The following is a 14,291-nucleotide window of genomic DNA, read 5'->3' on the forward strand; positions in this document are numbered from 1 at the left end:
CGCTTTAAACAAAAAGTTAAAGATATAATCGATATCTAGCAGCCTTTCAGCAAACAATTATAATTTTGACGTCAAAATAACATTAAAAATGTCATTTTGATAACAATATTATTCGGACTTCATTTACATGCCTCTTTATAGGGATCCGCGTCATTTTCTTCTTATGGAAAACTAGTCCATCTCGCGGCGATATTGCTCCGCTTGCCTGACAGATGCCAGTAGTATAGGCATACGTATACCGCCAAGCAAGTAACATAGTACACAGTACCGCCGCGAGATAAACTCGTTTTTCGTAATGAAAAAATGACGCGGATCCCTATAAAAAGGCATATGCAAATGGAGTTCGTTACTTATTCTTAGCTCGATCAGAGTGTGCTCATGTAGTCTCTGAAAAAGCTTTTTTTAAATAAAAGTATTCATAGTTAGTTTCTATAACACATACTCAATACTTATTGTCTGCATTTTGTATCATACGAGACACGGATTACCCTTGTAAAAAAGTAAACACTCCTAAAGTATTGCGCTAGTAGTGCTCAGTAGTATTTTTCTATAAGAGTTAATCATCCTAAAAAACATTTTAGGATATCCACTCAATAAAGACAGAATAAAATTTGGTCATCCAGAAACATCCTAATGACATCTAAACGATATAAAATAGTCAAGGACTCTTACAAATTCAATAACAATATAACAATAAACCGGCAAATAAGAATTGATTTTTTTTTTAATGTGAACGTATAAACATTAATAAGAGTTAAATACATACATAATAAAATCTAGAAATATTATTACATATTTCAGCTATATTGAGCCATCTTCAGATATTATTCATCCTCTCGCTTTACATTAATTACTATCGTCAAAGAGAAAACATGATGTAACATGTTCCAATTTATGTAGCGATCTTAATGACTGTTACATAGGAGATGTCAGATACTCCCAAACGATTAGATGGTCGATTGTTACGGAATTTCAGGATGTTCTAATCAGAAAAATAAAATTCATTCGCCAATAAATAGATAAATAATTTGATAATTCTTTAAAAAAATTGTCTTTTTTATTCAGTAAAAAGTAAATAAACAACATTATATTGATGAAACACTCACCATCATAATCGTAGTTATTGTTTCGTAGAATGAACACTCCGTCAAAATCATTTAAAAATGCATAAAATATAATGACAAAAACATTAGTCAGATAGTGACGATAAATATATTTCATAATCCGTATGAGAACAAATTAATTTTATGCAAAAAACGAATTCTCCAGAAATATTATTTTGACGTTATGTTAACGATATGGCAAACCGTTACTGCCTGAGGAACGATTAATAGACTGACAAAACGATCAATAAGAACAAAGTCAAATTTTGTTTATAATAGATATATACGCTTTATGAAGACCTTCGGTGTCGGTTTGCAGATTGAGACGGTTTTTTGTTTTTTAATATTCAATATCTCAGAAATTAAGTATTTATTATAACATGGTTCTTCATCTAATATCTGGATGTTATTCCAATCAAAATCATGTGTCATCTGCATTCTATGTTCGGTGACAGAACGGGTAGATGTATTCCAACGAATACGATTGCGGTATTCTGCAATTCTGATTTTAAGTTGTCTACCCGTTGTCCGACATATGATGCATCAAAATCATTGCACATGATTTTGTATACTCGTACAACATTGTTCTTTGTAAGATCTAGTATCCTAAGATTTAGAATCCTTTTGCACCTTGATAAATTTATTCAAACAAAAATACGAAACTTTAATGTCCTCCCTATTAAACTTATCGAATTTGTCGGTTATCGATGGAACAAATGGTACAATGAACAAGATGTAGCAACGTTTGATTTCTCCTTTTCATTATTACAATCATGTACCGCTGCTCCTCCACATTGTATGCTTCTGATTCTATCATTGACTGTATCAAAAACGAATCCTAGAGGATAGTCATTCTCGATGAGTATGTTAACAATTAATAAGATTTTTTTGGTAAAATTCCGAGTCAGACAATAGTAAAGCTCTGTCAACTAAATTAAAAATTATCCTTCTTTTCTAGGAGACAGGATGATTCAAAAAATAGTTTAAAATTCATCCCGAGAACGTCGGTTTTTAATACGAATCAGAGATTAGATGCTCTCTTTTGATCATGATCGTAACATTAAGAAAGTTTAAAAAATTTAAACCCACTTCTAACGTGAATTGTAGTCGTGGGTGAAAAGAATTAAAACAATCATAAAAATAAAATTAATTTCAGAAGAAGGAACAGCAGCAAATAGATCGTCGACGTACCGATAATAGAAAAGAAATTGACTATTATAAGACAACAATGATGTTTTTTCTCATTTTTGCATTACTAGGTCTGCAATGATGGGCGACAACGGAGACCCCATGGGCGTGCCGAAATTCTGTTTATAAATAGTATTATCAAATAAGAAATATGTTGAATTTACAATAGAATGAATCAAACTGCTGTTAGAAACTCTGTCTTGAGTAAGTTACATTTTTTGGAGATGAAATTCCAATTTTCATTTACACAGTCTATATGTCTAATGGAATGTTGGTAAAGAGATATATAACATCTAATGAGATTAATTTAAAATTGTCCACCAGTTTTATTCCTTTTAGATTTTTAACTGGTTGAAAGTTATTTTTTATATAACTCTCAGCTTTGGGAATTGTTTCAAACATGATGTTGTGTAGATATGAGGCTAAGTATAATGAACTACCTATTAAAGATTAATTATCCTAAAAGGACAGTTTATGAATCTTAGGTACCGCATAAGCCCTCGGCAGCGTCCAATCACTGCAATATAATCTTCTATATTGAGCTTCATTAATATATTTAATAAAGTATATTTATCGTCACTATTTGACTGACGTTTTTGTCATTACATTTTATATATTTTTAAATAATGATTTTGACGAAGTGTTCATCCTACGAAACAATAACTGCGATTATGATGGTGAGTGTTTCATCGAGATGATGTTTACTTACTTTTTACTGAATATAAAAAAGATAATTTTTCTAAAGAATTATCAAATTATTTATCTATTTATTGGCGAATGAATTGTGATCAAAACATTATGAAATTCCGTAACAATCCACCATCTAATCGTGAGTATCGGACATCTTCCATGTAACAGTCATCAAGATCGCTATATAAATTGGAACACATTACATTATGTTTTTTATCTCTTTGACGGTGGCAACTAATGTAAAGCGAGAGGAGGATAATATCTAAAGATGGCTCAATATAAGAGCAAATATGTAATAATATTTCTAGATTCTATTATGTATGTATTTAATCTTATCGTATTAATAATGTTTATACGTTCAAATTTAAAAAAAAATCGATTTGCCCGTTTATCGTTATATTGTTATTGATATCTAAACGATAATGCCCTATTGATGTAAAATAAACGGACATATCAACATCCTCAGTATATCCTAAATACTTCCGAAGTTTCTTCAGATATTCTGGATATTTGGAAATCCCTCAACGTTCTGTAGAATGTACCTAAAATCAATTTTTGGTGTGTGGGTGTATGGAATTTGACTGGTCGAAATGTCTTGTACGTGCGTGCGTGTGTGCATGTTGAGCTGCGTGCGTGCGTCAGTGCGTGCGTCAGTGCGTGTGTATGACCTCGTGCGCGTATTATCTCATTCATACAATCCGTCATATTTCTTAATAAGGACACGCGCGCGCGCACACACGCACGTACACACACGCATACACATACACAATGACCAATCAAACTCTATACATTCACATCGGGAAGAATTACAACCATAATTTGAGCTAATGACAGCAGTATCTTAAATTCGGAATAATTCAGCGAAAAATTATCATATCGAGCTCGATAAAAAAGCAATTTAAAGACAAAATTCTATACTTTCACGTTTTGTCTCATTAAGCTGTGACACCTGACACTTGCCATGCATCATCGTAAATCTGAACTTTTAATTATTAATTTTACATTTTCTCACTTTGTCATCCGCCATTTTGGAAATAATAGCCCAATACAATATTCACTTTAAATATTCTTAAAGTAGACATTTCAAATTTTATTTTGTATTTTTAAACATATTTTTATTTTCATTGTTTACCAAGTTATAATCATTTAAAGTTTAGTAAAATTTTTCCAAATTTTAGTCTACCACTTTTTTGGGGGAATAAGTGTATCTATCTACACTGAAAAAAATTCTGGTTGAGAATGAATTAATCAGAAGGTTCTGATTAAATCATATAAATCAAAATTCTCGTTATCTCAACCGAAATTATAATAAATTCAAATCTTTAGAAATCTTAGAAAATTCTGATTTTTACTTAGAATTTCAATTAATACAATCAGACTCTTCCAATTGTATCTCTCAATTTAATCTAGAATTCTTCGTATAATGCTGCAAAATGGAGGAAAACATTGTAAGTGGCGGATTCAGTCCTCGTGCATCTCGCAGAATTATTTTCACAATGTCCAATGCCAACGACCACCCCCACGTGCTTTACATGCACATGCACCACCTACGATTCTTGCATGCATTATATACATATGCGGTTGTCTATAAATTCTCACGTATCCACAGATATATAAGTATCATTTTAGTACATAACACACACACACACGCGCGCGCGCGCGCGCACGCACACATATAAATGGTACACACATCGATTGATGATACAGTCTAAAGTTCCTCCGTTTTTGTTTTAACCTCCATAAATCATGTCTTAATCACCTATATAGTAATTGAGCGCATTTGTTTACTTTTAGAGATCGGTCAGTCCCGAGTCGACAGTTTTATAAAAATTCGACTGTAAATGATAACGCGAGCATATGCATAATGTGCGTGCAATAATATACATATTCGACAAATAATCCTCCTTATCTAAAATTTAATCGAATGACGCGTGTTATCTCATCAGTCTTGCTTAATTTCAAAATTACCATCCCCATTTAATCGAGATTCTATCAAGACAAGATTTATCTAAAATTCTCACAAAGATTAAATCTTCATTCAGGGTTAGCGAAAAAGAAAAAAAAATTTCCCTGACTTTCCCGGTCACTTTTTGAAAAAATTCCTTAATTAAAACTTGGAAGATTCTTTGAATAAAAATAAACAAAAAATTAAAAATATTTTATTTTACAAACAATAAAATTATTAGAACAATAAAATATAATGAAAATAAACAAAGTTTTTCATAATATTTATAATAGCGTATTATAATCTCTGTTAATATACACACGGGGGGGACATAAATAATTACCAATTCAAAGTTGCATGTGTGTCGGAGATCAGAAAGCATAAGAAAAAAAATGAGGTGTGAGAAATAATAAAAAAGCTTGAAAAGACATGAGAAGACATTTGTGTACATATACGCTTTTGTCATGTATTAGGTTAGGTACATATACTTTGTATCGGATATTACATATACTTTTGTTTAGAGAGGTTATGATTATAATATAAACAATAAATCAAAAAATTATTTAACTTAAACAACAAGTTGCAAATATAAATAATAATACAATATGATACGACTTACAATAAGTGTGTTGCAAACGTTAACACTTTGAGGTCCGAATGAAAATCTGTTAATATGATCGTTGTGCAACTAATTGTTGCTTTATACAACCTGTAACTAATTTTATACACATCACAAACGATATACGACTAGCATTTTTCTTCGATGCTGCGCGCGACACCAACGTGGTATCGCCGGCATTTGTCTGATAGCTTTGCTCGCGACACCAACGTAGTGTCACTGGACGGCATAGGCTGCGTTCTACCTAACGCTCACAACGCTCGTAGAATCATTTCATCTTTGTCAGATAAGGACAAACAAGGACAAACAATGCTCGCAGCCATAGTGTTAAGTGGAATGTATGACTACTGATACACAATGAATTAAAAAACAAATGAATTACGAGAAATAGCCAATTATATTCTTATTTTGCACATTGCTTATTGAGATTTAATCATTTCATTAAAATACTGTATGTTCTAATTATCATTTTAATTAATTTTAATTAGAAATGATTTACGAAATATTCATCACACACACATTAATACATATTTTGATTTTTGCAAAGTTAAGTTTTTTTCTTTTTAATAACGTTCGTTAATGATTTTCTGCAAACTGTTCATTGCAAAATTAAAAAAAAATTTGCATTGCTCCTTTAAAAAATTTTAAAAATTCTGTCATAATTTTTAAAGAAGTAAAGTTTAAACTTAGAATTTTACAATAATTTAAAATTTTATCTTAGATTAATAAATTCCTTGATAATAATTTCCCTGATTTTTCCCGGTTTTCCCTGACCGCTCACAATCTTGGACATTATCCATATGCATCTATCTCTATAGTGTAATTCGTTATATTTCGTTCTTAAATAATAAATGCTCGAAAGTAGTCAATGTTTGGAATGTTTTTTAAGATCATTTTTTTCGTGAGCAATATTATCACAAAACGATCGACACCTATTATTAAACAGTCTATACCTACATACATATATAAATATGTACATACATTTTCCTAAACCAGTTCAATTGTTTGGCTCGCAATTCAAGTATACATATGATATCTGCGTGAGCAGTTATTTTCATTCGCGAGCCACAAAGTGAATTCTCGCGGAGTTGGCGCATTAAATGAAGACTCCTCTCTTCTAACTCTCTAATTCTCGACAACCACCTAGCACGTAATTAACGCCGCTAAAAACATACATCATTGCAGGACGATTATAACGAATTTTGGTCGGCTTAATTACCAATGGCTGCGTTCGGCAGATCCAATAGTTGAGTGAGCGCTTGCTGCTATTGATGTATTCTTCCAGATCTAAAATGCTGATTGGATGATCTAAAAGAATACATCAATAACACCGAGCGCTCACTCAACTGTTAAATCCACTGAACGCAGCTAATGTTATGCAGGAATCGAGTTGTGGATGGTACGCGACCGAACGATACACGCGACGATTGGCAGAGCGTGACATCGAGTAAATGGGCGTTTGAGTTTAGCTGGGATCTTCATCGGAATTAGGTTCTTCAGCGAAGTGAGATAAGTTCCATTCATTTAGTCATAGGCGAGTTATCTCTATCTGGATGGAACAATAGCACCAGTCACTCTTTCCTTACATCAAGAAACAAGGAAATCTATCTAAAAATGAATTCGCGATTACTCGAATACTGGATTAATCACTACTGGATTAGTGATTAATCACACATTAAAGGCTGCTTTATATAATACGTATGTATATACCAAAAATTTCCGAACTTTCTTCATACGGACAGCATTGATAGCGTTATCTACATAAATAAGATTGCACCATTTATTCGTTGAAGTTTCATTTACAAATTTCTGTAAGTTGAATTGAGGTTTTCCTAACGATTATTTTATCACAAGTATAAACCGAGAGAGTAACCACTTAATGAAGTCATGGGACAGGATCCCCAAAATCATTATGAAATCTTTACGAAATCTCTATGTAATTGTTTTGCAATCAGCTGTAATCATGAAGTCAGATGAAATCATGTGTAATCATCAGAAATCATAATAAAATGATATATAATTAGCAGAAATCATTGTAATTTTCTGTATAATTACTGAAAATCATCATAAAATCTGTGATAAAATCATATGTGATCACCATGAAGTCTGATGAAATCAGTGTATATAATTATTCTAAGGTAGCAGAATGTAAACAATATACGCAGCGATGTTTTATACATAGATGACGCGATATATATTTGGTTGCGCTTTTTTGTATTGTACTACATGGGCTGAAAAGTCCCGGGATTTTTCAATTTCTAGCGCCACTAGAAAATGAACATGACTCATTTCGAGAAGCTTATCTGTCACTAGTTTATGTATGAAGTTTCATGACATTTCGTCCATTCGTTTACAAGCTACAGTCGTTTGAATGACGCTACTTTCGCCTTCGTTCTGTACCATCACGATAACGTCACACACCGTCCTTGAAAGCGATGGCCAAATTGGACCAATTACGAATTGGTTCCTCACCCACCGTATTCTCCAGACTTGGGCCCCAGCGACTATTATCTGTTCCCAAACCTCAAGCGGTGGCTCCAGGGAAAGAGATTCAGATCGAATGAGGAAGTCATCGCGGAAACCGAGGCGTATTTCGAAGGAACGAAACGCTTGGACGTTTCGTACTACAGAAAGGGCATCGAAATATTGGAAAATCGCTATACCAAGTGTAACGCCCTCGAAGGCAACTATGTTGAGGAATAAATATAACTTTGCCCAAAAAACGCTTGTTTTCATTAAAAATCCCGGGACTTTTCAGCCCATATAGTATATAGAACATATAGAACTCTAGGGATGCGTTCCGAATTTGTGCATCAACGCATAGAATAATCTCAAAGCGTAATAGATGTAGTAAGCTTTGAGCCATAAGATATTAGCCTATCACAGTCGAGTGTAAGAAGAATAATCAACCAGAATTGATTGATTTGTTTTGGTTTAAGGTTTATTACGCCTAGAGTGCGTTTACTTTTTACGCTCACGCACTGTAAGCTTCATTCTACCTTTATTAGTTGCCACTTACGGAAAAAGAATGGAATAAAGTTTACAGCGCGTGAGCGTAAAAAATAAACGTATTCCTATTGTGTTACGAAACTGTTCGAGACTTACGCACACAAGCGCGACTGCGTACATGACTCTCAGCGCTTACGCACAATACGCGGTAACCAGTTGCAATGATGCCATTTCAGAGACGCTTTAGTTCGCAAACACAATAGAGTAGTAAGCCTTAAACTTAGGAAATTGATCAATCACAGTCGAATGTAAAAAGAATAATCGACTATGATTGGTCAATTCCTTAAGGCTTAAGGCTTACTACTCTATTGTGTTTGCGAGGTTACGGCATAGACATACGAGGGTAATTTGAAAAGTTTGTGCAAAGTCAGAGAGATGAATGCCTATTTTGCACAGTTGAACCAATCTTATTATTCGGAAAGGATTAACAACGTTGGACGTCCAACACTGCTCCAATTTGTTAATCCCTTCCGAATAATAGTATTGGTTCAACTGTGCAAAATAGGCATTCATCTCTCTGACTTTGCACAAACTTTTTAAACCACCCCTCGTAGTATAGATAAACCGAACATTGCCATATGCCAGACAAAGATATCGATGGCTGGCGCGTGCAAGGAGGGAATAATTAGATTTTTTGTTCTCTTTTTAACAGATGAGTGAGAGGAACGTTAGAGAGAGAATAAAAAATCCAATTCCCTCCTTCTCGCACGTGCCAGTCATGTCTCACGTCGCATGCTCGGAGTGCGTTCCGTTTTACGCATAATGCGCATATGTATCATTTTATCTTTGTTATTCACCAAATATTAAAGAAGGATAAATGATATATCACATGAAATCATTTGTAATCATATGAAATCACTTATAATCAGATGAAATCATATAAAATCATATGAAATCAAATGAAATCATGTAATCGGTGAGACAACATTTCAGCTAGTAGTTACCTCGTATAAAACCAATCTTTGTAACACTTATCGAGAAATCATAATGAAGCAAATAACAAATATCAAATTATAAAATAAGATTATTAATGGAAATTATTACTTGAATATTATAAAGCGTTTGTTGGCAAAAATTGGTTGAGTTCAATATAAAGCAGCTAGTCAGCTTCTGCATACATAACAATACTCTCAGACATGGGGACGGCTAGAGTTATCAAAAACAATGAAAAAAGTGAGTTTTATTCTCGAAAAAGTGAGAAAATAGTGAATCGATAAAAAAAAGGATGAACTTTCTTAAGATTAAAAAATAAGTATTTCTTGAGAATTTAAAGATTTTTTTTCAGTATCTTCTCAAAAAATTAAATTTTAGAAATAAAATCAATAAAATGTGTAGCAAGATATGCATATAAAAACTGCCTGTGTACAAAATTAGACTTGACATATATCGATTATTAAATTATGAAAAAAAACTTTTTACCCCCTATTCTTATTATTGCAATAATGATAATAAAACCAATTTTGTATCATAATTTTTTCCTATTTTTATAATCCATGAAAAATTATAAAGGAGCGATGTTCTGGTACTAAAAGTTGACAATAAAAAATATCGGAAAACATTCCTAGTATTTTTTACAGATTTATAAAATAGAAATTCTTATTTTAAAAAGATTAGAAGTTTATAATTGCCAATTATAAAAAGTGTAAATAATGTACTTTTGTGCAAAAACTTCAGAAAATTTCATATTTTTAATTTTTTATCATTGATGTTTATTTATTAAAAGTCTAAAATAATTTGGAAGGATTTCGATAGCGCACATCGCTAATTGGCCAATTTGAAATAAAATATTCTCATTAATAAAGTAATGAAAAATTATTAAGCATCGACCGATGTGAGTGGATTACCGCACTGTGCGCTAATGGAACTCTCCCAATAATTTGAGGTAAATAATGATGGAAAGATATTGTCACAAAAAAACATGAAATCACTTGATTTTCATTTAAACATTGACAATTATAAACTTAGTAAATTTTTTAAAATGTGTCTTGATGACTGAAACATCACTAATATTTTGTTAATTTTTCGTGAATTAGGAAAAAAATTACGATAAAAAATGTTTTTGATTACCATTATCGCAATAGTACCTAAGGTTAAGCGGTGAAAACTTTTCTTTCATAAAAGTCTAACAACCGACGTATGTCAAGTCTAAATTAGTATAGGGGCTCTTTTTATGTGCACATATCTGCTATATCCTTTTTTATTTTCTTCTTTAATTTCAGTGTTGATATTAATACTACGTTCATAAATTCAGAAATATAAAAGTATTTGCAATTTTCTTACAATTTACAGAAACTTAATATCTCGGTGAAGAAAAATCGTAGAAAAGTTTCCAAAAATACATGTAAAAGATAAAAAACAGAGCTTTAAAACATTTTTTCTCAATCGTTAATAATTTTTATAAAATTAACAGTTCGAAACAGTTTTTATAAAAATTTGAAAAAAATTATACGAATCAATCATATTATAATAAACATTTTTCCTCTTTTTATTTTATTTTATGATCTGTTTCATATGTAATATAACCGGGACTTAAATTCAGATTTACTTTCCGACACTGAATATTGATAAACATTATCCAAAATGATGTCAACGATTTGCACTCATATTAAAAAACAGGAGTTCAAGGCTTAAGGACATATCGCTTCGTTTACAACCATCTGAAATGTTCCATTACAACGAACTATACATAATGTTAATCATTTGAGATCAATCATTTTTTTCATATCATTACTAAAAAAGGACCTGTATGTTCCGAAACGTTCAATTTTATATGTCAATACTATATGTTCTTCGTATAATAAATTCATGATATATTGTTAATAACTTCAAATTGCTCGATTATAGATTACATAATTACTTTATATACTTGCTTTGCAAAATACGAGCGTTTTATATATCTTTTTATTTTTTTTTTTCACAAACTTTTAATATCAAAATTAAAAACATTTTAGAAAAAGTAAATTTTTACACAATAAAATTTTACGGAATAAAAAATACAATATCTATGTGAAAAATTATATCAATTTTTTTTCATTAAAAAACACTTGGAAAGTTTACTTTAAAATGCTTATTTGTTAAATTTTATCCGATGAAGTTTCATGCAGATACAGCGCTTCAACAAATAACAAAAAATATTAAAATCAATTTTCAATTCTATATAATTCAGGAAAAAAATGTCGCAGATATAAAATTTAAACGTCATTTTGAATAATGTTTTTGCCTTTACATTGTGTTTTTAAAAATTTCTCCAAAATTTTTTTTACCGAGATACTTGAGTAAAATACGAGACAATTGCAAGTGTTCCGGAATTTATAAACAGTAAGGTACACAAAAAAGTGAGAAAAGTAAGCTTTTGTAGAAAATTTTTGAAGAAAAAGAGATGTTTCTAAAAAAATGAAAAAAAGTGAGAAAGACGAGTCGCTCCCATGTACTCCGGTTCACAAGTGCTTGCTTCCAAATCAGTTCTTGATCATTTCCCATGTTCATCAGAGGCATATTTGGCATTATATGACTATTTTTTGTTCCCAAAATTAAAAATGAAGCTAAAGAGAGAGTAGTTCAACCTTATTTAAAAGGCTTCGACTAAAGCCATTTCAGTCATCTTAGGAAAACTTTTAACAGAGTTTTCTAAAACTAACAACCATTGCAAATATTTTTTCGAAGAGATATACTTTGAATAATTACAAATACAAAAATTTATACCTTTAGAATTATAATGAAAGTTTGAAAACTTTTGGAACAAACCGTGTTTATCTAAATGCAGTGGCATAATTCAATCAACTTTAACTATAAAATAATATATGTATATTCTTTCTGTTAAATAATGTGACATTACTATTATTAGGCATATTTAAAACATATTGTTATTACATTTAACTTTACTAATTTCATGTATAACAACTTTTAATATGCATTAATCTAGTGTAGTACAAGTAACTGAATTCGCTATAAAATCAATGCGAACCCTTCAAATCTTTATAGGTGGGAATAAATTTTAAATTAAAAAATAATAAATAAAAAGGTTAAAATAAAATAACGAAAATAAACAAGAATAATATATAAAATATTATTTTTATGATATGCCGTTTAATATCTTCGATAATCCAAAGATAGAAAACGATGCCTTATAAAATGCTTAAATATCGTATTTTGTATGGAAAAAATACCGGATTCATAAAACCTCCGTATCTCGTATTACTACCAGACGTGCTCCAGCATTCAATCGATCGCACGGCGTGCGATTTTCCACGTGCTCTTTCTCGGTTCTTAAATCCCATGTCTTCTCAAATAATATGACTAAAGGAAAAATAAAAACATTTTTCTTATGTAAATCCAAATTATCGATTAAGCCTACTTGTAACTTGATTGATTATTGACAACATCCAATAATCTCGAGTATAATATTATAGATACATAGCCCGATCTCGGAAGTTAGTCTAATCGATTGATTTGACACTCTCTAGTGTTTCCAGGTACGACCTCTCTGCGAAAGACATCCATCATCGAAATTTAACTTCGAACGTAATCATTTCTCATTCCATCTTCTTTTACAGAGGGAGAGGAGAGAGGAGAGAGAAAGGGAGGGAGGAAGAGGGGAGAGGGAGGGAGGGAGGGAGGAAGAGGGGAGAGGGAGGGAGGAAGAGGGGAGAGGGAGGGAGGGAGGGAGGGGGAGAGAGAGAGAGAGAGAGAGAGAGAGAGAGAGAGAGAGAGAGATCCCAAGACTACACCGACTACAATCGTTGCTTGATGTTTTGCTTATCGCTGCGTATTTCGTAGAAAAGAAATCGAGGCGAGTTTCCCATCCTGAACATTTTTCCACGCTTCTCTAGTTCTCTCTCGCGTATTTTTACTTTCGATGTGAACAGAACGTCAAAAGTGCAACTAAGGCTATGTTCAGATTCTCACTCGAATGTCACTGAAGTATCACTCCATCCTTGTTATTTACCAAACATTAAACAAGGATGACATGACATCTAAGAGAGCACCTGGATGAGAATTCGAATATGCCCTGAAAACGAGCATCTGCAAGTGGATGCTCTGCACGGAGCCGCATCCCGGCGCGCCTCGTTGCACTTTTCTCCCTCCCCTCCTCTTTTCCTTTACTCACCGGACTCATCGACGCCGGCTGTGCCGAGCACGAGGAGGCACAAAAGCAGCGACGCCAACGACGTAACACCGCCACTCCAGAATAACATGGCGGTCGGATGGACGCCGTGGACAGACGGACAGCCGTGCGGATGTGCACGTCGGCGAGAATCGTCGCCAACGCTCACCTCTCACTCTTCCCGATGGGCCGATAGTAGTATCCAAGCCCCCTTCCACCGCTACCCCACCTAACACGCGCTTCCTGCGTCCACGTCGCCCTCACCCCTCTCGTATGGCGCGTCGACCACCCCTTGTCCGGGGTACCCCCGGCTTCCGCGATGCCGCTCTCACAGATCTTCCATGGTCCGTGCATGCATCGCCGCGGAATATCTGAAAAAATCCTCGTGTATCGCTTCGCCCGTTTACTCGATCATCACAATGTCGCGCACGAAAAAACGCGTGTCACAGCTCGTTGAAGCGCGTCGTGGATTCTGTCCGTAGTACGTATACAGTGTATCTCGCACACACAGCGTATTAGCCAAGTTCAGTGGAACGTAATTGACAATCGAACGATGAGCGCTCGCTCTCGCACGGCGGCGACGGCGGCAGCGACGACGACGACGGTGGCAGTGACGATTTACCTCTTCACCTC

General features: G+C 33.3%; 1 protein-coding gene across 1 annotated transcript in view; it reads right to left on the reverse strand.

The window, feature by feature from the left end:
- The window catches only part of LOC108746571 (tyrosine-protein phosphatase 69D-like), a 42,265-nt gene extending 27,974 nt beyond the window's left edge, over window positions 1–14,291 (reverse strand). The window contains exon 1 of the mRNA XM_018483425.1: window positions 13,662–14,291. Coding sequence (XP_018338927.1) covers window positions 13,662–13,749 — 88 coding nt within the window. The 5' untranslated portion in view covers window positions 13,750–14,291. The remainder of the gene's footprint in view (window positions 1–13,661) is intronic.

The sequence above is a fragment of the Trachymyrmex septentrionalis genome, unplaced genomic scaffold, assembly GCF_001594115.1.
Source record: "Trachymyrmex septentrionalis isolate Tsep2-gDNA-1 unplaced genomic scaffold, Tsep1.0 scaffold179, whole genome shotgun sequence".
NCBI classification, from domain to species: domain Eukaryota; kingdom Metazoa; phylum Arthropoda; class Insecta; order Hymenoptera; family Formicidae; genus Trachymyrmex; species Trachymyrmex septentrionalis.